This window comes from Centroberyx affinis, unplaced genomic scaffold (genome assembly GCF_046629955.1).
Source record: "Centroberyx affinis isolate AG114_WGS23_722 - 3 ecotype Tasmania unplaced genomic scaffold, CSIRO-AGI_Caff_v1 ptg003607l_1, whole genome shotgun sequence".
Lineage (NCBI taxonomy): Eukaryota > Metazoa > Chordata > Actinopteri > Beryciformes > Berycidae > Centroberyx > Centroberyx affinis.
Window position 1 is genome coordinate 100,282 of NW_027281525.1, and position 27,995 is coordinate 128,276.

At 42.4% G+C, this 27,995-nt stretch overlaps 1 protein-coding gene across 1 annotated transcript in view; it reads left to right on the top strand.

Annotated features, from left to right (window-relative positions):
* kcnn1a (potassium intermediate/small conductance calcium-activated channel, subfamily N, member 1a) overlaps positions 1-25,503 on the top strand; it is a gene marked incomplete at its 3' end in the record, with an annotated part of 40,304 nt that extends 14,801 nt beyond the window's left edge. Inside the window, exons 2-10 of the mRNA XM_071540320.1 lie at positions 4,423-4,905; positions 7,732-7,827; positions 9,379-9,797; positions 11,636-11,644; positions 20,961-21,102; positions 22,161-22,271; positions 22,591-22,718; positions 23,276-23,284; positions 25,434-25,503. Of these exons, the coding sequence (XP_071396421.1) occupies positions 4,423-4,905; positions 7,732-7,827; positions 9,379-9,797; positions 11,636-11,644; positions 20,961-21,102; positions 22,161-22,271; positions 22,591-22,718; positions 23,276-23,284; positions 25,434-25,503 (1,467 nt within the window). The remainder of the gene's footprint in view (positions 1-4,422; positions 4,906-7,731; positions 7,828-9,378; positions 9,798-11,635; positions 11,645-20,960; positions 21,103-22,160; positions 22,272-22,590; positions 22,719-23,275; positions 23,285-25,433) is intronic.
* Between the last annotated feature and the right edge of the window lie 2,492 nt (positions 25,504-27,995).

Below are 27,995 nucleotides of genomic sequence, written 5' to 3' on the forward strand. Positions count from 1 at the left end.
GTCTTCCCTCTCTTTCATTCTTCTCTCTCTCTCTCTCTCTCTCTGTCATCCCGGTCTCTCTCTCTCGTTCTTGTTCCCTCAATTCCTAGATCTCTACCTTGTGTCGTACCCTCCTTCCTCCTTCGTGATCTTCCATTCGCTTCAGTCTCTGTGAGCTTTTCGCAGATTGTACACGCACACACACACATGCGCGCACACACACACACACACAAACGCACACACATTTTTCCTCGTGCCTCTTCGGTAGCTGCAAACTGTCTGCGTCAATATCAGACCTAATCCAATGCTTGGCTGAGGCACAGCTTGTTCAACTAACACACAACCACCCACCCACACACCCACACACACACACACGCACGCACACCCACACACACACACACACACACACACACACACACAACCACCCACCCACCCACACAAACACACACAATTAGACAGACAGGCACCCGCACGCTCAAACACACACACACAGACTTACATACACTTGGTTGTACAATGCACAATTCCATTTTTGGGGTATGTATGCCTTCAAAACTGCAGCGCAGCAGCCCCATACAATACTAAAGAAGGAGGATTTTCTATTAGATTTGAGCTGGTTGGAAAGAGAGAGACAGGGGGAGACAGAGAGAGAGAGAGAGAGAGAGAGAGAGAGGAGATAGGCAGAGAGTTGCAGTGCTTCATTTAAACTGTTCTGCACTGAGGCTTTTCAATTTGATTATGAGGCTCCATTTCATAGGGCCTGGATGCTGCGTGCCATTCAGAATGAAATTGAAGCGTCGGTCGGCTGGCGGGGACAGGCGGCCTCCCCGCGTCTCCTGTGGGGGGGGCGGCGCTGGACGGCAAGGGCAGCGGTGGCCCTTCCACCGCACCTTTTTAGTCGGGGTGATGGGGAAACGGGAGAAGGGACGGAGCGGCCTGGTGTCGCTGGCTAAGTGGGAGAGCGTATGGCACTGATTGAGTGCTTTGAGGTTGTGGAATGTGAGCTGAGGCCTGTTGCAAAGTCTGTGAGGAACTTTTACAGAGAAAAACGACACTCTTTACATAGATTTTCACCTATACAACTCTTGGTATGTTGAGAGATGTGTAGTATTTTTCCCTCTTCAATATGCATGCATAGACATTCTCTCTCTCTCTCTCTCTCTCTCTCTCACACACACACACACACACACACACACAATGAGCCAAAGGTATATTTTCCACCCGCACAAAAAGCTATAGGTAGTGATCCACTACCAGTCAAAAGTTTGGACACACCTAATTGAATGCACTATGTTTTTCATTATCTTCAAGCCATTTTGATCTAAAGGCTTATGCTTAAATGCTTGAAATGTGTTTTTTAGACAAATATAAACAGTGAAACTGATTGATGCCTATGTATGATTTTCTTTCCAAAGCCTTTGCCTTTCCATCAAGGCAAAGGGCGGCTACTTTAAATAATCTAAAATATAAGATAGTTTTGATTTGTTTAACACTTTTTTGGTCACTGGATTCCATTTGTGTTATTTCATAGTTTTGATGTCTTTACTATTATTCTAAAATGGAAAATTAGTAAAAATAAAGAAAAATGTGTGTGTCCAAACTTTTGACTGGTATTGTATGGAAACATTGAAACATATGAGGCATGCGACACAGTCAGTGTTCACACAAACGGTCTGATGGTGCTACTGCACATATTTGGGTCAGTCCTCATGGTTCACTGAAGAATGATCGCCAGAAACAGGTAACTAAAGCCAAGGATGTAACAGCAGCCCTCCTCCCTTGGTTTCCACCATCAATCCTGTTCAATTACGTTATTGGAAGCAGCTTTCATGGGATGTTCTCCATTTACCTCTCAGGCTCCTCTGTGGTCCCATGACAGTCACAACATGGCCGCATTACTTTGATGTATCGTCATGTAATTACTCATCGGAAAGCAAATTACCGGTGCAACACTTTACGTCTCATTTTTCAGCGTTTCTGTCCACAATATGGAAATGTTTTTAGGGGAAATTAAAGATAATTTATGAGAACAAGCTATTGGCTTTTGTAGAATTTACTTTTGTAATAGCCCCACTCTAACATGCAATGTGAGGAAGGACTAAGACAGTTTGCAAACATTTTCAAGCTTTAGAAATTTCAGCTGGTGGTTGCATGATAAACACAAAATGTCTCCACAGCATTTGCAAAATTTAGCACATGAAGGAAGTGCTATTTTCAATCCAGTTGCCTCAAACTGTAGTTCCAGCCATGCTGATAATTCCCACAAAGCATGACTAGGCATGTTTGACAAAAGTGGAATTGGTTTCTTCACTAACTAGTGCTGTAACAAGGGAGCTAGTTAGCCAGCTCTCTTGTTTTTTCCTGTTCTTTTTTGTCCTCTATATAAAGAACACCATCGTGACTATTATTGCCATATCAGCATCTATTTCTATTTCCTGTCATTCAAACTTAAAGTTCACTGCACAGTCTTCACAACTGTAGAGGGGTCCTAATGGCACCGATTAAAAAGCTATTTAATACAGTAAAGGGGATTAGAAACACTATGGGCTGCACTAATCCTTAACCTTTAGTCCTGTTCTCATGGAGCCACAATATGTGCAAGGCGATAGCATCACAGGACTGGACTTAGTAAATTTCCATTAGGGCCGTCCTTCTTTATTCCCACCAGCACATTTAAAGGCATTAGGCATGCTTTGTCAAGCCTAATAAAAAGGGCCAGCAGTGCTATCACACACCCCCAACTTGTTTCGGAAAAAGCACTGTTCCATGTGAAGTTTTCATAACCCATTATGATAATCTGCCTGAGTCTCTGAAGGGCAGGGGATAGACAGGCAGATAGATGCTTCTGGGATGACTGTTCTTCTTCCTTTGCATGGATTGTACATTTTCTCTCTGCATAACCAGGGGAGGAACTCACAGGCCCCAATCTGCTGAGAACCATTACTAAAATACATGCAAACATAGCTGTCTCCAAATCTGCATCTGATTTACTAATACGTGCCATGCATGCACGTAGGCGCGATCTGTGGCTTGGCTCATGCTTAAAACATGGCAGCAGGTTGGAGAGGGAAAGAAGGAACAATATTTTCTGCAGGTGAATTAAAAGTCGACATGTTAAATCGACTGCATAATATGATGCACCAAAAGCTGTTCCCCTGTTCTCTTACACATGGCAATAGTCACATACACATGGCAACACAGGTTTTGTCTCTTTACTAGATCAGAATCTTCCATTTTGAGGACAGTAAAAAGCCTGACCACCCACACAAACGTTGAATGGATCCAGGTCCACATTGCCTTGGAACAATGGATCTTCCATTCTCCAATTTATGGCCTTCTCCACCCTGTTTAACTTTTTTCTCCAAGCTGAGTCCATGATATTTGTATGCTAACATATGCATGCAACGCCATGTGTTCTTCAACTTACACTTGCCTTAAGTAGGAACCAGTAACCACGTTTTTACTGCGTGGATCATTTTGTTTTGCCATCAAACTCACAGCTTACACATTTTTGGCTCAGTGCCATGTTGAAAGGTCCTTGCCCCCAAGTTTACCCTTTACCCCACACAGACAGGAGATGTACAGTATACAGTATCCTTTGAGTCTTTTGCAAAAGGAAGGGTTGCCCTTGTTTTTCCTCTTAAAAATAGGCAGAATCTCACATTTGGTCTCTGTGGTACGCCTGATTTAAGAAGGTCCACTCTCTCCTCTCCTCTCCTCGTCTCTTTTGGACGGCCCACTGCTCGTCTCTGCAGGGAAGAGTGTTTCTCTGACAGGAAACAGGGTCATGCCGAGCATTAATCATTCATATCTAAATTTGTGCAGCGCAAAGATTCAATTTTCTGCACTTTGTAGGGTCCGCTATTGGTTATATGGTTTTATTTATACATCTAGGTCCATTCATTATTTATATGTTTTTTGAGCCGTCCAATCTTCATGTCACTTTCTTGAGGGAAAGCTGATATGCATCCAACTGTATGATAAAGGAAAAACACAAGGGGTGTTTTTGACTCTTTTAATTGAATTCTTTTCTGAACTCACTTCTTCTGTAATGCTTTTCCATTTGTAGGGCCAAGATCTAAGTCCTGCTAAATGAACAAATCACTTCCCTATCACCAGCTCTCAGTATATGGTGCTTAAGGAAGAAGGCCTAGAGTACTTGCTTTTCAAACCAGAGCAACAGAAAGCAACACCATGTTAGGATACCGATATTTTTGTTTGGACACATGTCCTGGTGAGAACTAAATCTGCCTGCTTTTATAACCGAATTTGTTTTGTAAGATCCCTCCCTCTCTTCGCTCTCTCAAGAGCCACAGAGATATAACCTCCCACATCAGCGCTCTATTTAAAGCCTATACCTGTCTGTCTTTTCGACATACTGCTAGTTTGGACCCTTTCTGGTGTGATAGTATTGTGTTTCTCTCTCCCTCTTCCTGTGCGCAGGCCACTACTGAGCAGAAGAAGCTGAGCCATGCTGGATCCAAGCCCTCCCTCTCCGAGAGCAGCGGCCGACTCCCTCAGATAGCCATGAACACCTGCAAGTACAATGGCGGCGTGGTGAGACCACTAGTGGGCAGCCTGGCGTCCTCGTCGCGCCGCAACCTCGCGGAGCTCGACTCGGAGACGCAGCCCTTGCAGACGCTGCACAGCTCCGGCCTGGAGGTGGTGGTGTCCAAGGGCAACGGCGGCGAGGACCCCAGCAAGGCGTCCAACGAGAGCCTGGTCAGGGAGGGCGGCGGGGGCGGCGGGGGCGGGGCGCCGCAGAAGAAGAACAAGGACATTGGCTACAAGCTCGGCCACCGGAGGGCGCTGTTCGAGAAGCGGAAGCGGCTCAGCGACTACGCGCTCATCTTCGGGATGTTTGGGATTGTCGTCATGGTGACGGAGACGGAACTGTCATGGGGGGTTTACACTAAGGTGGGTAGTGTGTGTCGGTGTGTGTGTGTGTGTGTGGGGAGGGAGAGCATTGTGTGTTGTCATTGCTATTGTTCATTTTTGAGTTGTGTGGGTTTGTGTGGCTGATGTTGCTGTCAGATTTATTTGGAGGGATTGTTAGAGCAGACTGACATAAATTATTTGAAAATGGCGGTCGGAATGATGCACAAATTCAAATACATAAGAGTGTTTATTCATAGCGATTTTGCGAGATCTGTACTATGACAAATAGTTTGTCATAAAATTTGAAAGTATGGCTTATACAGTATTCTATTTGGTGAATCTCGATTGTAGGCCTGCAGGCATCGTTATGAGTTAGATTATTCTTAAACATTCAGAAGCTTCACTTGCTCAGTCTGAGCATCAGGTTGGAGTTTAACCAAAGGACCGCTGCCACTACTGGCGGCATTGTGGCTCTCTGTCATTCCCTTTGAAGCCAACATCTAAAATCACTACCTCACAGCAGGAGAGAGAGATGGAGAAAGGGATAAGGGGGTGAGGGGATGAAGCGAGAGAGAGAGAGAGAGAGAGAGAGAGAGGGGGGAGAGAGAGATATGGAGTGGTTTGGAGAGAGATAGAGGAGGAGAAAAAAGAGAGAGGGAGATGAAGACAAGTAGAGATGAAGAGAAAGGTCAATAGAAATAAAAGATGGGAAAGAAGAGTCAGATGCTTCAAACTGTCTGACGGTATCTTTCACCGCTGATCCGAGTCGAGACGGAGCCACAAAACTAGGAACAAAGGGAACTAGGGAGCGAGGACATCAGCAGGGCGGTTTGGTTTCAGGGACGCACTGACCTGGTCGCCACCCCGTGACCCGCCATTGGCCTCCTGTGTCAGCCAATCAATTCTGTTATGTCAGGGTATTTTGGGGAGAATATAATTCACTCAGTGTCAGCGCACACAGAGCAGGTTCTACCACAGTGTTTACTAGGCTGTTTACTGGTGCACAGCAGTATGTAATAGGTCAAAAGCATGGGTGTTTGCAAAGTGCTTCATCTCTGGAAAGCAAAACATACAGCCTGTTTAACTCCGCAGTCTGTATGTGAGTAAAGATTGAACAATGCTTAACAATCGTGAGGGATGGATTTTTTTTTTTCAGGGTTTGCTCTGTCCCATTTTTCTATTTTCTGAATGTTTTTTTGATTGCATGTAGGTGTGTGTGTGTGTGTGTGTGTGTGTGTCAGTACGATATGGTTAATTTGTGATGTGAGATAATCTATTGGAAGATTTATAGGGTTTTAAGAAAGCCAATAGGTTTGTCTATGAAGGTCCATTCAGTCCATTCATCAAGCTGACCTCAGCTGAAATGGAAATGACCTCCCGTGCCTGAGTGGCACAACATCCCTCCCACATTAAGACGGGTAGCGTGTGCCGCGGATGGTCCATTTTCCATCTCACATGTCACATCACACGCCCGACGGTGGAGGCTCAGCCAAGGTGTTCTGAGCCCTGGAGGAGGGAAACACGTTAACGGGCGGCGAGCGCTGGGACTGAAAAATCCTTGAACCTCTGGCAGGTGGATTAATTGGTTTACTCAATGTTATTTCACTGGGGACTTCTCAAAACAATTTCAGACATTAGAGTGTCTTGAGAACGTGCCGCGGACCTGAGGGGCAAAGCAATCTAGTTGATAGCTAAAAATACATTCCCTAACATGGACCACCAAAGGACAGAGTAATATTGGGCAGCTCTCACTGTCATCGCCGTGACGATTATGAGCGATGTTTCCACTTGTTGTTTTTGTCATTTGTTGTCGGGTGCCGTGATTATCATAACAACCCTCCAATCATTAGCCTACTGCAGAGCGGCGTTTTTACACCATGGCTGTTAAATTGATTTATCAAATGGCATTTTACCAACAGAGAGGGGGGACTCGAGTTGTACAGGTTCTCATTTCCAAGATCTATGGCCCCTATATACACACACACACCACTGCAGCGCCAGCGTCCGCTTGGCCTATTTATCACCGGCACCGCTCACTGTGGTGGCCTCCTGCTAATGCTAGCCTTGCCTTTTCTGCACCTACTATTAAACGGAAAGTCCCCCTGTTAGTGCTGGGGTTTGATTAATTGGTAGTTTAGATGGTGGGGAACAGCGTCCATAGATAATCTCAGGCTGCACCTACACCTGCAGCTGTATTGTTTAGCAACAGTGACCTGACGGTGCTGTTTGTGTGTAAAACCCCCATTATCTGCTCTCAGTTAGAGTTTAAAGCTAATAATAAGTGGTGTGTGTGAATGTGTGTGTGTGTGTGTGTGTGTGTGTGTGTGCTGTTTGTGTGCATGTACTTAAGTGTATGCATGTGTTTGTGCGTGGATATTTATTTTACTCCCCCAAGCCAACATTCTCAACCTCACACTACTACAGCAGTCTCTTCAACAGGAGGATTTTCAAATCAGTGGAGTTATTAAGTTTCACAATGATAGTTTTAGTTGGGTTTTTTTAGTCATGTTTGCTTCCTTCCATCTAGAAGATATAAAAGGTGTTAAAGGCAGCTGCTCAGCTTTAGCTTTTCTTTTTTTTTCTCAGCTACCTCATTTCACCTTGTTGCTTAGCTGCAGAATATAATGCAGAAATCAATGCTCATATAGTGATAATGTAACTGTATTGTATTGCTGTCTGTTGAGGTTGAATATAGACATTGCAAATATGGAAAAGTGCACGTTCTCTATTATAGCAGCTAATAAGAGTGCGAGGAACAGAGGTGAACAGTCTTTAATGCTTTTCTCATAGATGGTATATTGTCATGAAAAATGTGTTGTTTAATAATTTGACTATTTCTAATCATTTCTTCCGTGTTTTTGTCTCTCACCATAGGAATCTTCGTACTCATTTGCACTGAAATGCCTTATCAGCCTTTCCACTGTTATATTGCTTGGTCTTATAATAATGTACCATGCCCGGGAAATCCAGGTGAGTCTGTTGCAGAGGAAAATAACACAATTTCATTATGCCTTCATTTTTTGGACTCAGTGTGGTGATGATGATGATGAGGAGGAGGATTTCTGATTTGGGGGAATAGGACATTTCGTGGGCTCCAGTAAAGCAGGCAGTGTAATGAAGTTTGATTATCTTGTTGCATTAGATTAAATGGTGTCTATTAACACATTTGGATTGTTCTGTTTTTTAGAGGCATGCAGGAAAACATTAGCCTGGTATCCAGCCCCTATGAATCGCAGTTTTCAGCACTCTTCGAATTTGCATGGCGATTCAAATATCCTTATGAATCGCCATGCAAATTCAAAGAGTGCTGAAAACTGCGATTCATAGGGGCTGGATACCAGGCTAGGAAAACATGTCAGCAGGGATGATTATAGAGGCATGTTAACCAATGAAATGAAAACAATTGAGCATAAATACGTTTTTCTTTTCTGTTAATTAATTAATGGTAACTGGAATACTGTTTTAATTGTGGGCAATAAAATAACGTAGAAATAGATAACTTTAGGATAGAATAAAATTGTGTGTATTGTGTTTTTCATGTCATAAATGATAGAGCATGTGAAGCGTGGGTGGTGTGCAGACATGTGTAAGTAGGAAGTTAGAGTTTCAGTATCGGTCACAGACAAAATGCATCACAAGGTTAAAATGTCAGCTTGCTAAAAATGCTACCAGTCTGTGAGTGTATGTGAAGAATCAGCTGGAACCGGTTTGATAAGAAGGAACTTAGTCTGGAACATATTCTAATTAAGCTGTACCCCCCTCTTTTGACAAGTTGTTTGTTGTACTGAAGTCTAAGATCCTCTTTCTTTAGAGACTGAGATCATTTTGTGCTAATAATAATTCTACACTTTTTACTGCATATACATAATATTGCATATTATACATGTATAGGACACATATAGTAAATATATCACTTTGAATGTGAAATGACACAATGACAGTGACATCAGTGCAGACTGTCAGTTTTAATGTGAGGGTATTTTTAGCCTTATTTGATGAACAGTTAAAGGGCTTTAATCCTCTTCATATATATAGAACCTCAATTTCCTGTTGCCCAAACGTATCTGGACAGATTAAGGTTGTTTTAATCAAGTAGTCATTATCAATATATAGTCCAAAACCGTCACTGTGCATTGACTTAAATAAATCTGCAACCTATACACATCACCAGATTCCTGATATTATATCGCTAAGCTTAATTCTAGCCTTTTATTTTGCATCTCAGTGTATTTCTATCATTTTGTTGTGACTGCTTGGTTTAAAATTGCTCTGAGTACATGTCACATGGTTAGCTAAATGACAATAAGTAATTACTGGTCTGAGTCATCACACAAGTCTTAGATCATGCTCTCCTGTTACAGAGTTTACAGACAGACATGAATAACTTTAATGGTTTATGGAGTTTAAAGAGGAAAATTAGCCGAAATATCAAACATTAAACTAAACATGTGGATGATAATCTATAGAGGAATGCTGAAAGAAACTAAAAAAAAACCTTGGTATGTGTCTGTTCTCCTTCAGCTGTTCATGGTCGACAATGGTGCGGATGACTGGAGGATAGCCATGACGTACGAGCGGATCTTCTTCATCGTGCTGGAGCTGCTGGTGTGTGCCATCCATCCCATCCCGGGCCAGTACGTCTTCACCTGGACGGCGCGGCTGGCCTTCACCTACACGCCGTCGGTGGCGGATGCCGACGTGGACATCATCCTCTCCATCCCCATGTTCCTGAGGCTCTACCTGATCGGCAGGGTCATGCTACTCCACAGCAAGCTGTTCACGGACGCTTCGTCTCGCAGCATCGGCGCGCTCAACAAGATCAACTTCAACACGCGCTTCGTCATGAAGACCCTCATGACCATCTGTCCGGGAACTGTTCTGCTGGTGTTCAGTATATCCTCCTGGATCATTGCTGCATGGACCGTGCGCGTCTGTGAGAGGTAAACACAGGGGGTAAAAAAAAAAAAAAAGAAAAAAAAAAAAAAAGGTGGATGTTCGTGGGGGCTAAGCTGAAAAACAAAATGGCTGATGCACAATCACCCGTTGTGGAATACTAGACACCTTCGTTCGTTCACTCTTTCTTCTCTATTTGTCCCACGCTTCTCAGTGTTACCTTGTTTTCCGTCGCTCATCCCCAGCCTAGGTCACAGACAAATATACATACAAAGGCATACACACACACACACACACACACACACACACGCACACACACACACACACACACACTCCACTGCCTGAGTGTTAAAAAACCCGACTTGCGTTTCATTAGCTCAGCAATCACTCCACGACTCCCTACTCCTTGTTTTTATTGCTATTTTAGATGGCTTGTCCATAATTCATGAGTGTCTAATTGTTTGTTTGCTGAATGGTTTGTTTTGGTAATGCGGAGCAGCCCCCAGGATCCCCTAACCCGTTTTCTCCCCAAAACTGCGCATCAGGCTTCATCTCAAGGGGGCAGCAGGGATTCTCACTGAAAATGAAAGAGGCAGGGAAAAATGAAAAGCATTTTTTTTTTTTTTTCCTTTCTCGTTTTGCATTTGCATAGGGAAATGAGAAGTTAATGCCAGCTTTGATGTTTTAAAGTCATCTTGTTTAGTTGGAGTGGAAGGGGGACTTGAGTAGGGTGGGTGGAGAGTGGAAGATCCAACAGCAGTTCTTGTAAGACCCGTTACGATACTGCATCCGTGCCGCGCTGGAAAAGTTATGGGGCTTTGCTATCGGTCTGTCAGCCAGCCAGCCGCTCAGCACAACCGCTTAGTGTGATTGTTCTCCTACAGTTCACTCTGCCTGCTTTTACTAAGCCCCTCCCCCCTCTACCTTCCCCTACCTCTGTCTCCCTCTGTTAACACCTGTCACTAACCACCCCCCCCCCCCCTCGCACGCCAAATCCCCGGATCTTCTCGGAGCCTCGTCACCCCCAAACTCTTGGCCGGTGGGTTTGAACCATGCAGGGAAAGCAGCAGTGAAAGCAGCAGCTGACCTTTGACCCCAGCTCCACTGGAACACAGAGGCAGGACAGTGGGGTGTAGCTGGCATCCAAGTTCACCAGACTTTGTTGGCACACGTTCAAAACAACACGCTGTTCAGTTTGGATATGGAATAATGCTTATTAGGATATTATTGTCACCGCTACTCCCTCTCTCTCTTTCTCTTTCTCTTGCTCTCAGAATTAGATTTAACCATGAAACGGTCCGGATTGGCTCAAGTATAGAGCATTGTTATATTTTGTGATGGCCTATGGAGCTAGTGTCTTAACAAATACAACGGGAATTCCATAGGATCATACTAGAGTAATACAATATACTTGACATTGCACATTCCTAATCCTATGCTATGGTTAATTTGGGGATAGAAGACTTGAGTAGATGATTAGATGAGAAACCCAGAATGTCCAGTAGGGTCAAGATAGATTGTTTTGTGGGTTTGCTCACCACACACACACACACACACACACACACACACACTCATACACACACACAACAACAACACACTCCGTGCCAAACACTGTCCATTAGCAGTGCATGCCGTTAGTCTTTTTGTTTCAGTTCCAGAATAACATGTGTATGTGTTAAGGTGAGTGGCTTTGTGTATGTGTGTGTGTGTGTGTGTGTGTGTGTGTGTCTCTATATGTGTGTGTGTTACTGTGAGTGCGTGCAAACAAACGTGCGTGTGTCTGTGGGCGCATGTGTACGTGTGTGCGCGTGCATGTGTATGTGTGTGTGTGTGTTTGTATAATGTTCTGTTGTACTTTCTATTTCCCCACTACGCTGCTCCATAGGGATACCATGTGAGTCCTCGTTCTCTAGCCGTGGAAAACCAACCTATCATTTTGCACCGAGCTGGCGCCACTGCTGCCCTGAGCGGGGTTGGGGAGGGGGTGGGTGGTAGCGGGAGAAGGGGCAGCCCCCCCTAAAACAATTAACCTATGATCCTTTCCAAACTCAGTATGGCAAAGGAGGATTAGGTAGGCCCTTTAGTCGGCATGAATGTGGCACCATCCTTCTGATAAGAAAACAAGATTTCATCACAAGATCCATCCAGGCTTTTAGCGGCTATAGGAGCACAGCGGAGACCTGCGGTTTGAGCAGCACTTTGAAGCAAGCGTCTCTTTGTTAACTGTTTTGTGTTAGGTCGGTAAGGGCTGGAGGAGGAGGAGGAGGAGGAGGAAGGAGTTTGTGCTAAAATGGAGCAGCTCCTTCAAGTCACCTTCACGAGCGTGCCAGAGGGCAATTTGTCTTTTCTCATTTTTTTTTTTACTCCCTTATGCAATTGTTATAGATCCATATTGTACTGAGTCTTTTTATCAGCTACTCCAAAGATTTGTCGAGGAGCAAAAGCTTTTTAGTTCTTTGTGTTCACACACATTACCATCCCATTATGTGTCTCCCTTCACAAAATTAATTGAACAATGTTGTAATGGTCTTCCACAGACTTTTGTTGCTTCAGACCCCCCAGATGATTCATTTTGCTCCAGAAATAAAGACAGTATCAGTCCTGCAATACGTATTAATACTGATAAAACTATGTCCGAGTATGCAAAGGAGAGGAGAAATGTCAAGTCATTTTGTGCGCTACACAATTGTTAATGTCAGATTTGATTTTGGTTTGGGATGTGTTTTACTACTCCAGCACAGCAAGATTTCTATTGCCAACTATATATAATGAGTCAGTGTTACGCATTCCTATGCTAGGGAGGTGAGTGAGGGTGTTGCTTTCCATTCTTGCACAGTTTCTAAAATGGAGACACTCTTGCAGGAGGAGGTTGTTTTGTGGTGAATGCAGCGTCTCCAGTTTTAGTTTACATCCATGAATTGAATGTTCTCATCCCCCTCGTCCCCTCCTCTGGTAAACATCGAAACAGCATGGGAGTTTTCATGTTTACTTCTCAATCCCATCACTCCAAGGAAAATAAAGGGGGAAAAAAAAGAGGCGCTTGTTTCCCAAAGTGCTGTGTGTGAGTTTTGTAAGTGTATCTTCTGTTATATATATATATATATGCGCTGTTACACTGTCACATTGACCACGTTCCTGAGCCAATCAAAGGGCAGTACGGTGTGAGATTGGACGAGCACGGAGTCTATCTGGAAAATGCCTAGATGGGGGGAATGAAAGACACTCAACCAGGGAGACAGAGAGGGATGGAAGGGTGGAGGGAGGGTGGAGTTGGTAGGAATGCTAATGGTTACAGTAGATGGATTTAACACTGGTCACTGGTCCCCTTTCCCTCCTTTCTTGATACAGCCCATCTTCAGAGCTAACCTACCTCAACTAAGCTCCTTAACTAAGCTCTTTTGGCTTCTCCCTCACTACCATAAGGCTCCCTCCCTCTCTCTCTTACTCCTGACTGATCCTTTGCAGATCTCCTACGACTGTACCCATCTAACGTGGCATGCTTTGCAGTTCTTCCTCATCTCTCCCCACTACTTATTCCCTGTCCCCTTGCCTCCCCTTATCCATAACAAGCAGGCCTAATCCAGCCAGAACTCAGTTACACACTTGCATGCGTGCCTTGCCTGCCTCCCTGGTCCTCGCTCCTTTCTCTCTTTAACTGTTATCTAATTCTCTCTTGCTCCGACTCTGACTCTATCTGTTACTCTGAAACAAAACACTCTTTTTCGAGGCGATGTGAGACTGCTGTTTCTCACCTCGTTCCTCCAGTGAGGACCTGTAGGCCATGTAACAAACAAGCTTTCGGAAAGTTTAGCAGACTTTCCCTCACTGCGCCGCGCCGGATTATCAGGCTTGAGTTACTAGTCAACTACACCTACTCCCAACGTCTGACATCCAGAGTGTCATCGCTTAGCCACCAGGTACAAACAATGCCAGCCAAGGACAGGCCGCCCGTACGCCTAATCAGAGATACGCACACCGGTGCAACTTGAACTTTCTCACACCAACGTCAAGTGTGTGGTTTACATGAAATATTCAGGTGGATTTTTACAACTTTGCAGTTTCCAGGCTACAACTGACAGTGAACTGGCTGTATAGTGTCTTACACACTCTCAAGTGAAGTGTCTATAGGTAGAAACAAAGAAATAATACAAATAATTGTGACATTAGGACAGCTCAATATGCTTATCTGAAATACTGATACAGCTTTGCGTGAGTCATTCATTTAAACCTTTCACAAAATTCCCTTAAAAATTACATTTTCATTCCTTACACGGAGACCATGGATTCTATACAGGTTGCTTAAAATGGATGTAAAATAACAATCTGGAGGAGGAGTGGATTCTCTATGGTTTGATGACTCGATCTGATAACATCATGTGTTGTTAAACTATGTGTGTTTCCGTGCATAGTGATGATTGCAGCCTTATGGGTAAAGCAGTATACAGTGCCCACAAAGCATGTTTTGATAAGAGGGGAATGTGAAAGTGATAATGCATAGATATGATCTGCATTGAGGATCATAAGCTGAACAAATGTCGGTCTTTGCTCGAAGACAGGTGGAAGAATGAGCATTTTACGTTCTTTCAAATGTCGTCCTGCCAAAGTTTTTTTTTTTGTTTTTGCATTGGATGCAGAAATGCACCTGACACTTGCACCACATTCTGCAACTCAGGTTCAGCCACCATTCTTTTTTCCATTTTTTTTTGGTCCATGGTGGAGTACACTGTTAAAAGAAAGCATTCTGAAACCCAAATAGTCATGGCAACTCAAGTGCTACCTATTGAAGAGAATCAAAACTCTTATATAGCTGATGTCTACAGATTCCAGATTAAAATTTGCAGTATCTGCATTTTTTGGGGGATATGGAGGCAAACCGAGTTAGATGTGCATCCATCTGCCCAAAATCACAGTTGGCAGATAAAGATGGACTCTGCCTGTCCCTTATGTTCAACCATAACTACTCTTAGACATATTTTATCAGGTTGTTAAATGAGTCCCTCCTAAGGATGAAACAGCTGGTGAAACAACCAAATGCTCAAGTGTCTCAGACCAGCAGCAATTGAGAACAAACAGATTCACCAGCTGATAGGAAAGTATTAAAACTTGTTTTGGGCAGGCATTTTGAAGGGCAGCTAAGCGTGAGCAGAGATTGAAGAGACAGCTGACAACCCTTCAGGCACTAGTGAGCACTACCTTAAGGCCAGACTTGGTTGTTGTGGTCAGAGGCACAGCAGATTGTGTATTTTGGGGATGAGGCATATTAAAGGAAAATGCTGAGTCAGCAGTGGAGGTGGCGTGGCAGGGTTGGAAAGCTAGTGTGCACCCCATGAAGGTTGGATGCCGAGGGCTTGTAGCAAAGTCAACTTTAACACTACTACTACTTCATGGGCGGAGCTTAAAGCGGACAGTGAAGGATATATCTGAGGAAACCAGTGAGTGTCTGTGGCTGAGGAGAAAGCACTCTGACTGGGGCAAAAGTTGCTAAAATAGGTACCTGTAAGTGTTAAAGGGTAGGGAAGGTTTGCTGGTGTATTGTCAGTAGGTTGGTAAACTGGTGTGTTAGTAGCAGGCTTGCTGGTATATTGGTTTGTTAGCATTTTGATATTTTGGTTTGCTAGCCTTTGATACATAAATACGCTTACTCTGTGCTGATACAATTCAGTTTCTGAAGTGCTGAGAAGGCCATTTCAAACCACAAGGTTCAGCCGTCCCTTTAGCCTATTGTTGTGGAGAGCAATGGTGTGTTTAAAAATGATTAGTTAATGTTGTGAACCAGGTATAAGCCTAAGTATAAGTGCAGGGTAGTGTAGCTGGCAAGTACAGTAGTAGTAGTCTGTAGTTCTGTTTAGAGTTGAGAGTGGCTCTAGCGGATGTCAGAACTCACTGTTGAGCCTATTGGGGTGTCTAGGGTCTAATTTAATAAAACATCTGTGATGGGAGGAGCCCACTTGAAAAACCCAGTGACATACTCACATTCACATTCTAACATTTACATTAGGTGAATGGTGCTGCCTGTCTAATGGTCCTGTAGATTTATGACGCCAGAGCCTGATGTCTTCCATAGTCGCCATTGCTGTGTTAGTACATCATTCCTTTGACATCTTAATTGGTTCTCTGTATGAATGTTTGCCCTGGATTATGGCTTAAGGAATTGCGATATCACATCCTGTGTATTGGTAAATGTTTTGTAAAACAGACAAATCGAGAACGGCTTTGAGTGTTTTGAAAGACTCATCGGAGATTTAAGAAGTCTGATATTTCAAACAGGAGACAGTTTTCTTTGCGATGTGTCTACATAGTGTATGGAGAGGTGGATTCTCTAACCACAAGCCACTTACTGAACCCAACTGTCCCGACTCCAATGATGGACTATGTTTTTCTCTGACGTAGTGCTCAACGTGAGTTCACAAGGGTGCAGGGCTGCGAGACTTAATAAAAGGGGCTAATGGGACGAGCCAATGTCGCCCGATGTCTTTTATATCATCATATCCGCAGTGCAATAAACTGTGGGAAATTTTACTGGCAGACTCTCTGGAAGTCTGCATAGGACAGATGTAAAAGAGTAGGATGAGCTAGACTCAAATTCATGTAAGCGGAGTTCACAAAGATGTTCCCAGGTAGGAATGCGTTTGTCCACTCAGTAATCAAACAACTTTGTAGATCTTTGTAGCTGAATCAGCTCTTTTGCCTGACATAATGCTGTGACACATACATGAAAGAAGGCAACATAAATTGTTATAATATTAAATTAATTCCAATTGATTCAAATTTAATACAAATTAAAATCTAAAGTTTAGATGTTGCAATTCTGGTGTGGATTTGACCTAAATTGGTATTGCATGCACTGCATCGAAAACATTTAAATTCAGATTTAACTAGTTTGCTGGTTTTCAGAAATCTTGAATGAAATTACATTTAATGTATCGAAACACTTATAACGAGGTCTGCCTCCAGTCCCCCTTCAGACATCAGCTCTTAGTTTGGTTGGACTGCTTTTCATGGTTTCAACAGACAATCGTGGTTTTTTCAGTGTAACAACTACAATGTTTTTTTTTTTCATCTTACAAACATAGCACAACATGCAGAAACATGCTAGAGTCCATTTGCAGTGTGCTGCTGCTGCTGCTGCTTGCTTGCTTTGCATTTTGGCTGTGCTGCGAAAACACTATTAGGTTTGCAGTTTTTTAATTAGGTCATCATCAGTTTGAGTTTAATCCTATCTGCTCATGTTTACTGCAAGTAACACACTCCCCAAGGAGCATCCCAACATATTTGTCCCCAAGTAATCTCAGTCAGTGCTCAAATTCATTTATATCAACAAGACTTACGCTCGTCGAAAAATCTTTTTAATTTGTTTTTGTTGATGTGAAACCAAAATACAGGCGAAAGAGGGAAAGTGCTGGTTATGCTGTTATTGTACACAGGCTATAGCTGCAGAATGTTAAGCAGAGTCTTTTTAATATGATACCCTACATGTGAATACTTAGAGAAACTCATTTGCTTTGCTGTAGTGGTTGGCCAGCGCATGAGGATGGAAGTAGAAGCAAGGATGTGATCGCTTGTGCGGAAGAAGTTCAAATTAATGCTTTTAGTTGTCTTGTCTATATCAGTAGATACATAATACAGTTATTTCTTTCTGCTGGATGTGCATTTTTTAAGCACAGTAGTAACAGTCACCTGTGTGATATCTCCAACAACTCTCTCTTCTTAGGAAAAAGATTATGCATTATAATCCTTATATTAAAGTATTGTATCTCTGTCATGTGGGTTTGACAGGTTTCAAATAAAGTGATTCATTCAGCGAGATGCCCCCACCATTTCAAAAAAGTGACACCTACGCTTGCAAAATGATTGTTGACATGAAAGGAAAACTTATTATGGAAAACCGCTGAAATTAGCAGCTATTTAGGCTGCATTCATCTATATTTTTTTTTGAAATACTGAGCGATGGACGTGAGCTAACCTTTTTTGTTTTCAAAATGGAAATATAGTGTTTTTGAATAAACCCTTCAGATATTCCTGGTGGAGTGCATGCATGTGTGTGTGTGTGTGTGTGTGTGTGTGTGTGTGTGTGTGCGTGTGAGTGTGTGTGTGTGTGTGTTGGGTTGGGGGGGGCGGTTCTTTTGATTTGACCCCTCACTCTTGTTCCTCCCTCTAGTCGTTCAGAGGATGTATTGTCAGCTATTGCCACTGTATGTCCTCAGGACTGGCCATCTGTCTCTGGTGTGAGCTCATCCCCCTGCCATGGCAGAGGGAGATGAAAAATGCCAGAGGAGATGGTCCGGGTTAAAACACTGGGATGACTTTACGAGGGCAAGTAAATAGAAAGTCCCACAAAGTCATAGCGTCCTGCCACTGGTTTGAACCTGATCCTTAGAGGTCACTAGTCGATACATCGGTGATAATTTGAATTTAAGCTGAATTTATGTTGAAATGCCAGATGCTGATGATAGTATGTACTGTTTTGTGTTGATTAATATCATTGTAAGACTTTTGTTAGCTGTTAGCTGTATGAACTTTAGAAATTGACACCTGTGTTGTTAAGCGTGTGAATCATGCTGTACTCCCTCCTCTAACCCTCACCCACCACTAAATCACATGCTAAAGTCCAAGGTTTCAGATCTCATTTGGAGGTAAATTACAGTATTCTTTCATACAATATTGGATAAATAATGTAATTTCTGAAATATTTGAGTAATTGATCCCAGAAAAACGCTTTCAATGTAGAGTATCCCGTCAGGGGGAATTTAAAAGGGTGGGAGACAACTGTATTCTGTAGACATTATACATCTCGTCCCGGAATAGGTTGAAAGTGGTGCCAGCTCTTCTCCATGCTATTCCAAAACTTGACACAGTATATTGAGAGCTTCAAAATGCTATTGATTAGTTCCCCAGCCTCTGTCTCTGTTCCCGTATTGCTGTCCTCCTCTCCTTTTCAGAGGACAGAATTATGGAAATATTTGCGCTAAAAAGATATTGCCATACCCTCCTTTAGAAAAAAAGATATTGTAGCGGGAGACTTTCTCTAGAAATTTACTCTGTTGCTAAAAAAAGACGTTGTATAATGTCATTTTTTGTCACGCTCATTGATGGGTTATATTTGGTACAGAGAGGAAGCCACTGTATTACGCTGCAACACATTGTTCACCATACTAAAAGGTACAGCACTTCTAGACATTTCCGTCATACCACTGCCTGTCTTGAAGGCATGACTCACTTTCTGCCCGCTTTGATGACAAGTTGAATGAAATTAACATATTAGTCACTTGTAATTACAATATTTAGCCAGCTGATCAAGTTTAGCCCCCTGGCAGCTATCAAGTGTTGGGATGCAGGTAAAAGAGACAGGGGTGTCAAATTCAATGAGCTTCTTCCTTTGTTACTCGTCCAATCCTACCCCTCTGTTTACAAATGAAAGTCCATTCCAGAAGATGTATGCTCCCCTTCCACTTTGTAATACTGCAATATTTGTCAGAGATGGTTTTCATCTCTAGATGGACCCCAGGTTTTCCCATCGTTCCCCTGCTCTCAATATACTGGCTTTTCAGCATGCAGGATGCGGACATCTTTTTTATTCCTGCATGGTATTGTACCGACTGCTTCTCTGCATGTCATTTAAGAAGCTTGAATCCCACAGACCACACACTTTTTTGTCATTCTGAGGGAAAAAAGTGCTAAGAGTTATTTTTTCCCCCTGACTTTTGAGCATGAGTAGAAACTTGAGAGTGGGAGTTTTAAACTGCAGAAGGCATGATTAGTTCATTTATGACATTTGATAGCAGTGAACTGTCTTGGAGGAGAAGGAGGAGTGGGCATTTCTGCAAAACCAACTCAGCTCTTTGTCTTTTTGTGGAAAGAAAAACTTAAGAAGTTCAGAGTCTGGCCCCAGGTGCTCCAAACTGTACTTGTGCACTAATTAGAGGTGATTGTTCCGGCCATTTTGATTCCACATGCTGGGTCACTGCTGGATAGTTTTAAGCCATTAGCTATTCATGATGATGATATTCTGGCCTAACCAGAATCCCCTTTAGAAATTAGACTCCATCTACATTGTCTTCTCAGTAAGGATGTTAGTGAGAGGTTGTCCCATAGTGTTGAATGAATATTTGATTTTAACTCCAAAATTAAGTCTTATCTGATCTCCTCCTAGACAGCCCATTGGGAATAATCAGGAAAGTAAAGTTGAATGAGGGTGGGTGGATCAGGCAGGTTTGCCTCTGTGATGGACTTTGTCATGCTGCAAAAGGTATGGAAATGTCATCATCAATGCAGACTTTTACAATGCTTTTTATAGAAATATCTTTGTATATGTGTTGTGGGCCTTTGGACTGACAATTCAAGCATGGCTGTCAGCTATTTTCAGCAGACAACATGTTTGAAGTGATGATTTGCATTGCCAAACCTTTTTTGGGCAGCATCAACTCTATGGAGGAAGATTTGCAGCAAAATGTGACCGATAGGCCAATTGTTATTTTTACTGAACGGCGCAGTACATGCATTTTTGGATGCATATATTATATTTGTTGGGTGGTCATATTCAAATCAAGTTTGACCCGCACTATGCTCTTTATCCAGTCACTTACAGCAACATGGCTTGTCTCTTTGTCATTCCATTGTCAAAATTGTAATTTCTATGCTAATTCACAGCGAGAGTAAATTATTTGGCTTCATACCCATTTTTAAACGCTCCTTCATATCATTCATCTTACCAAGTTGATTTTTATTGACAGACACTGAAACTGACACACATGTTCAGTGTTTTTTACCCGGAGATTTCATCGGATTCTTTTAAAGAACTGAAACGATTTAAATTTATTTTTTCCTGCCAATATGTCATTTTAATTTCCCCACCCATTAAACATGTATCTCCATTAAACTACCTCAGAGAGAATTGACTTCAAAGCAAAGAAAGACAGGAATGTATGACAGCATTCCTTTGCAAATTGAGTATATATTTTTACCTTACCATTTTTGTTCCCCAGAATGGGTCGGGGTGCTTTTTTAGATACAGGCTTGACAAAACAGGTCAATCACCCTGCACCGTGTTTTGTTCCTCCTCCTCTCTCCCCACCACCTACACCTCCTCCACCTGCCACCCCTGTTTGGTTCACACAGCACCACTCCATCCTCTGGCATGCTCACATTCCAGTCGCGGTGTCCAGTTTCACTGATTGGGTGTCTCCCGCTTCTTCTTATCTTCATTACCTCAGGTATCATGACAAACAGGAAGTGACCAGTAACTTCCTGGGAGCCATGTGGCTCATCTCGATTACCTTCCTCTCCATTGGCTATGGGGACATGGTACCACACACGTACTGTGGGAAAGGCGTGTGTCTGCTTACAGGGATTATGGTAGGTTCCCTTCTCCGTCACGCAGAGATATTATTCACAACATTCTCACTGGACAAGGGCACTGATTGGTTAGTATTTATAAAACTGATCCCCAGTTCTGATTGGCTGAGTCATGTTTGAAGCCACTATGAAATACCCGATAAATGCATTGAACAGTTAATTCAAATATGTAAATCATCAACGTAACCTTATATTAGCAACTATAATGCTTAGTGAAAGATAAATATGTTATATAATTATTATTGATTGAAAATCAAAGATGTATTGAAGATATATGTGATATTCACTTAGTGTAAACAACTACGCATCAGGCACTTCTTTTGACCACTAAGAAAATGTTGTGTTTGGAGGTTTTTGAGTTTTTGAGGATAAATAGATTGGGATTCTTTTGGTTTTCATCAGGAAAGCAGGCAAGAAAACAGAAAAACCCAAAAAAAACTAGAAGCCTAGGTGAACCTTTCTATTGGTGTTAGCAATGTTAGCTACAACTCGCATTAGCTACCATGTTAACTGAATGACACCTAACTATATAAGTCAGTTATATAAATATATACTGTATAGTATATAGCTGACTAAACTTATTAATATGTAGCCATCCATTTAGGTCAGATTAAGTGACATTCAGCTTAACACTGATAGGATGGCTAAAGCAGATTTAGCTGACGTAACGTAGCTAGGTTCCTCCTAGCTACAATCTGTGAGACAAATAAGTAAATCATCTACTTACTTGTGACAAAGTGTTTTCTGTGAACTCAGTTATTATTTGATGGCTGTCAGTCTTTCCCAGTTCCAGCATGAAACAGCCACTTCAGCAAACTTCTCTCTTCTCGCTTTAAGTTTTTCACCCAGTCCTTTCTTTGTTGTTGTTTTTTTTACCTGCTCTGACTTTCCTGATGGAAACCAAAAGAATCCCAATGCGTTTCCCCTTGAAAACCTCTGTCTGCACCCTCAGACACAACACGTTTAGTCATTTTGTACCAGCATAGACATACAGCATAAACAAAACGGCCCTGTCTTGACTGAGGTGTTTGGGGCCTGACCGTGTGTTTGTGCAACAGGGAGCTGGCTGCACTGCGCTGGTGGTTGCAGTGGTGGCCAGGAAGCTGGAGCTGACCAAGGCTGAGAAGCATGTCCACAACTTCATGATGGACACACAACTCTGCAAACGAGTGAGTCACTGTGTGTTGCTCTGTTTTGCAGAGTAATTGCAACGGAATATCGCTGTTGTTTTCAGCGTGTTCTCATTATACTGTCAAAGCAAATGTGCTACTTTGATGCTAATCATATGAAACAGTGGCAAGATTGTGAACTCGCCACTTGTTCTGAATCATGTTTTGTAGTCTTGTTGTCAGAGAATAACGTTAATGACGGGTTTCTGAGTTTGTAATTACATATTGTAGCATGTCAAACTGGCATGACCCTTGGAACAGTCACTGTGCATGTTGCGCTCTCCTTAAATGTGCGATTATTCCCATCCTCGTTTCACAGGTAAAGAACACAGCTGCCAATGTACTCAGGGAAACATGGCTCATCTACAAACACACCAAGTTGGTCAAGAAGATAGATCATGCCAAGGTGCGGAAACACCAGCGCAAGTTTCTCCAAGCCATTCACCAGTAAGTCCTGCATTGCCTCTTGTTTTATGAAATCTGCTTTGTAATGAAAAGTTTGACTGAAATATACACCGCCAAGCCATCAAGGGAGCCACTCTGCATGCCCAGAAACTAGAACTGTTACGGAAAAGTACTTGTTATAAGATTCATGTTATTGTCTTTAATGTTATCCGTGTTAGAGAATATGTAGGTGGTATTTTAATAGTTGTATTGCTATTAAACTACTGGAATGTAGCTGTAGTTGTGAATATTCGGTAGCATCACCTCTAGTGTTCGTTACAATGTCCTCTCCTAGTGTACCATTACCTGTGATTGTTATATGCTCACACATACACACACACACACACACACACACACACATACACACACACACACACACACACACACACACCACAATGTACTGTAATGGTCCTTCCTATTCCCTTCCCTGTCCCCCTCTCCCTCCGACCCCCTTTACCCTGTGCTTACAGTGAGAAGTGTAATGGTTTCACTCGTTTCGTGAATGTCGTGGGTTAAAACTCTGTACTGTGTTCTGTCTTTGTTTTGCTCTATCACTGCAGAGCTCAGAAGTAAGTTGAGTCTTCTATGTATCCTCCTCCTTCTGTTTCCTCGACATCCTCCTCCTCCTTTTCTCTCTCCATGTCTGCGTTTGACATGCATGAAAACAAAAAAACAAAAAAAAGCGTTTGTTATCAACAAAAAAAAATGCTGGATGCTGAATCGTTTTTGGTTTTTCCTTTACTTCAGTGTTCCATTTTACTCCCTCCTCCCCCCCCATCCCCCCGAATGGAATGACACAAAAATAAGCATCAACATTTTGCCACCAATGTCGAAAGTGGTGGGTTGTCTGGAGAGAACGTGTGAGAGAAAGGCATCTTGCACAGTATGAGCTTGGAGCTTGTTGGCCTGGCCAGCGGTTCATAATCATCTATGAAGTTGCCATGTACTGTATAATGTTGCCCATGATTAATATAGCTGCTCTGGGGGCTATATTAACCTGCATCAACAGAACTCATCCTATACTCCTGATGATGTTGTGATGATATGAACACACACACTGTACTGTACTGTACTGTAGTTCTACAAAGGTTGAAATGTTTGCTGTTGTTTTCCATATTGATTTTGTTTACTTTTACGTGTTTTTTCTTTCTTTTTCTTCTTTCGTGTGAAAGGCCATCGTCTCTTATGTGAGATAAAAATGGCATCGATGACATGACACGATGAGACGCAGCACAACAAGTGGCTCAGGGTTTTTTAAGGAAAGATTCTTTAAGTGGTATTATTAAAGTAGCCTTTATGTGCTGCTTTAATGAGGGGTCACTGTTAGAGCTTTTAGCCCCTTTTCCTCAACAGCCATAAGGCATAACAAAGCCATGCAAACAGACACATATGAGCTGAAACGGTTTCCCACAGAGATAGAGCCGTGAGCGAGCAGTCTCACTCCGCTCTGATATACTGATTTGCACATGAATAAATGCCCTTGAATGTCATCCTGTCTCATAATTTGCCGAACAGGGAAATTCTTCCTCTCACACATCCAGACATTAGCTGTGTGTTGCCACCACTAACAATGACACATTATGCACATAAATGATAACAGTGCCATAACGTATTGGGTCATAGAAAAGGAGGCACAATGTTGAAGGCATTCACAATACATGTCCAATATCACATTGTACAAGTTATTTTAAATGTCTATGTTGCTGCATGTTCAGCAGTGTCAATTAGACGAGCGTCATCTTATATCTGTGGCATCCACACGCACGCACGCACACACACACCCACACACACACAAAACACCACACTCAGAGACTCACATTTCATCGCAAGTGCACCGAGTTGCTCACAGTCACTGCACGCTTACTGAATGACCAGTGTGTATATTTGAAGTCCGACCACTGAGCTGTGTGTAGCACTGACAGAGGGCATGTCATCGTTTTCCTTTTTTTTAATGTCTTTTTCTCTCCATTTTGGCTGGGAAGGGGTTGGGAATGTTTTGATTTCAAACATATATTTGGGGTTTTTACTTGTATGGAAGCATATTGCATTCTTGCTGGAAAAAAAAAAGATATTTTTTCACATTATATTGAGATTTTTTTTCTCAGGAAATGGAGATTCTTTTTGTGTTGTAACAAGATCCTCTCTCGGTATCAGGGCTGCTTCTCATTATGGCAAATGGCTTCTTTATTAAAAGACAAGGCTTTCATCATAACTTAAAGCATCACAGTATTATGAGAAAAAGATCTTGTTATAATGAGAAAAAGACCATGATAACACATGATAAACACAGAGGTTTTGTTTTGTTTTTGTTTTTTTCACAATGAGCGTAGTATGCTTCCGTAATTTTGCATGTTTTGGTTGGTACTGCATTGACCAAGACTGGGAATGCTTGTATCTATATATTTATTATGCATGCAGGCTGCCCTCTCTCTCTTCAATGTCATCAGTGAGAGAGCTCTCCTGATAAAAGATGTGTCGCTCTTCCTCCTCCTCCCTCTCTCTACCCAATTGGCCCTTTCTGCCCCTCCATGACCCCCGAACAACCTGTCTCCCTGCGCTCCACTGTCCCAAACCATCCTCCTCCCCTCTTTTCCCTCCTCCCCTTCTTCTTCTTCTTCTTCTCCTTCTTCTTCTTCTTCTTCTCCTCCTCCCCTCTTTCTTTTGTCCTCTTCCTCCTCCCCTCTTCTTCCCTCTCCAACCTCCCTGTGCTCCACCCAGACTGCGCAGTGTGAAGATGGAGCAGAGGAAACTCAACGATCAGGCCAACACCTTGGTGGACCTGGCAAAGGTGAGGCTCCCTTCTCATGTAACTGCTAGGGTATGAGATCTTAAATCTTTCACACAGGTTAGTCAGTCGAGTAGCAAAATTAGTGCCGTGACTGACAAGATGTAAATAACTAGCAGTCCAAAAGATATGTTGCAGGATTTGACGTGGATCATGGTATAAGCATGTATATCTTAAACTACAGGCAAGACCCAAGATGGATTGCCTGTTTCTGGTGGCTCCCTACATGGTAAAACTAGTAGGGATGGAACAATATGCTTATCGTATACACGATATGGGGTTCATGACTCAATACATCCAATGACAACAAAGTATGACTGTGCAGAATTATGTTTCTGCCACAAATCTTTCCTGCAATTGCATAGGCTTGCTACAATGTAAACAATTTAAAACTGTTGTTAGAAAATGCAAATAATATATTTTCAGTGGAGAGTTTGTGAAACTGTGATGGGCAAGCCATCTCACTTGTGATTACTACAGCAGAATAAAATTTACGAATATCCCGATTCATCTTTCTGCCCCAATTGTCCCATTTCTGTATTGCGATATATTGAATTTCTATACATCGTCCCATCCCTAAATCTAGCAGGCTACATTTTAATGAGCCTGTGTCCCATGGCAAGACTAAATCTTCTCAGTTTGGGCCCTAGGAGAACTCCCTGAAAATACACCATAAACAGTATCTGATTGCAAGAAGCTGAATGCGGCCTGTCCACCGCCTCAACAGCCTCTGTCCTGCTTCATAGAATCCAGCTGACCACCGGAGCAGAGAGGGGGTTCAAAGGGAGGTGGAGGCTGCAGCCTCATTTGATGTGGATGGCATTTGCACTCCCGTTGTCTATTTTAAAAGGTTCTAAGGCCGGCACCTTTAATGTGTGTTTACTTGCCCTTCCTCTGCTCGCTGGTCAGATCCCTCTGTGTACATCCTACAGCAGTTCAGCTTGAGGCTGCTTACCTATGTCTATAGTGATGCAACTCTTTGATTTCTGTCTGAAACACAGAAAAGGAAAGTGTGATTGATTTCAAAATTGTGCATGAAGTGCACAAATTTCTGGGAAACAGCTTAAAGGAGCATTACGTAAGCTATGACCTCTATTGAGCTCTATCAGCGACCAGTATGGAATTGCATTGCAGATGAAATTTACATTTTCGCAGTAGAGATGAGTGAGCTATAGCTAATTACAACAGAGATCCAACAGAAACATCTAGTGAAGAGGTAAATACTGTAATAACAATACTGCTTTGTCATTTGCTTTTTTTGGCTTGCGAGCGAGGCTTTTTAGCCTTTGTAGCTGAAATATCTTGTCACTCACTCACAGCACCGTCCTCCATCGTTGAAAATGCGAGTAGGTGGGTGTGTGTGGAGGGGACTGGGAGAGTCTTGAATACCAATGGGCAGGGAATTTTTTGCTCCAAAGCAGAGAGTACACAAGTGAGTTCTGAAAGTCAGAAATCTCAGGTGAAGTAATCGCTGAGTCATCGGTATTGACCAACGACCCCCACAGAAATATTCATGTCATTTTATGCTGTGGGGCAGTAAAAACCTTGTAAGTGTTAAATCTGTTTCATAAGGGAAGGAATGAAGAAACGTCCTTTTTAGAAAAAGTTGTAATAGTGGAGGTAACGTATACTGTAAAAAATGTCCATCTTAACAAGTTATTTAGTCCTATAACCTTATTTTTCTTGAAACAGGTGAAAAATTCTACCAATGCAGTGAGATAATTCAACTATGTCTGATGCAGTTTCACTTGTTTGAGGAGTTTTAAACAAGTGTTAATGTCTAGGCAGAATAAGGCAGATAACTCCACTAAGTATCAAGACAACTGACACTTGAATCTCACTTGAAGACTCAGTACTAGATCCAGTGTATTGTTAGTATCAGATACTATATAGTTAATCATTTCAGTTGTAATGAGTCTGATCAGTGAGTCATGCTATTGAGTAGAGCAGGTCTGTGAGGCCAGTTGTAGTTTCTCCACCCAGTTTGAACAGCCTGAGATAATGACATGGCTGTTATTTGATGTTAATGTTGAAAAATGACCAATTAGTTTGAGTAAGTGGTCCGCCTGGTCATTTAAATCTAAAGTCCGTTTGTAATTAATCACTGTTCTAACATGACATCATTCATGTTTTGGTTTTTCCATACCATTATCTCAGCTGGTTTAAAGTATTGGCCTAAAAAAATTGTGTGATGCATGTCAGATTTTTAACGACAATATTTTAAGTTAATGTTAGATGTTATGACATATCTGCGTCATCAGATAATATGACATCAAATGTGGCAAGTGGGATGAGAGTATGACAGGTCAGAGGCTGTAGATAGTATGTGGACTGATCCAGGAAATTCCACCTTACAGTTTTACACACATATATATATCCTTAAAATTCTGAATGATTGCGCATTGTCTTAAGTATTATTTTCTAACAATTTTGGATCCACTTTGACATATGTTTTCATTGCCTAAATGCATAAATGGTAGAGGGTTATTTAATTA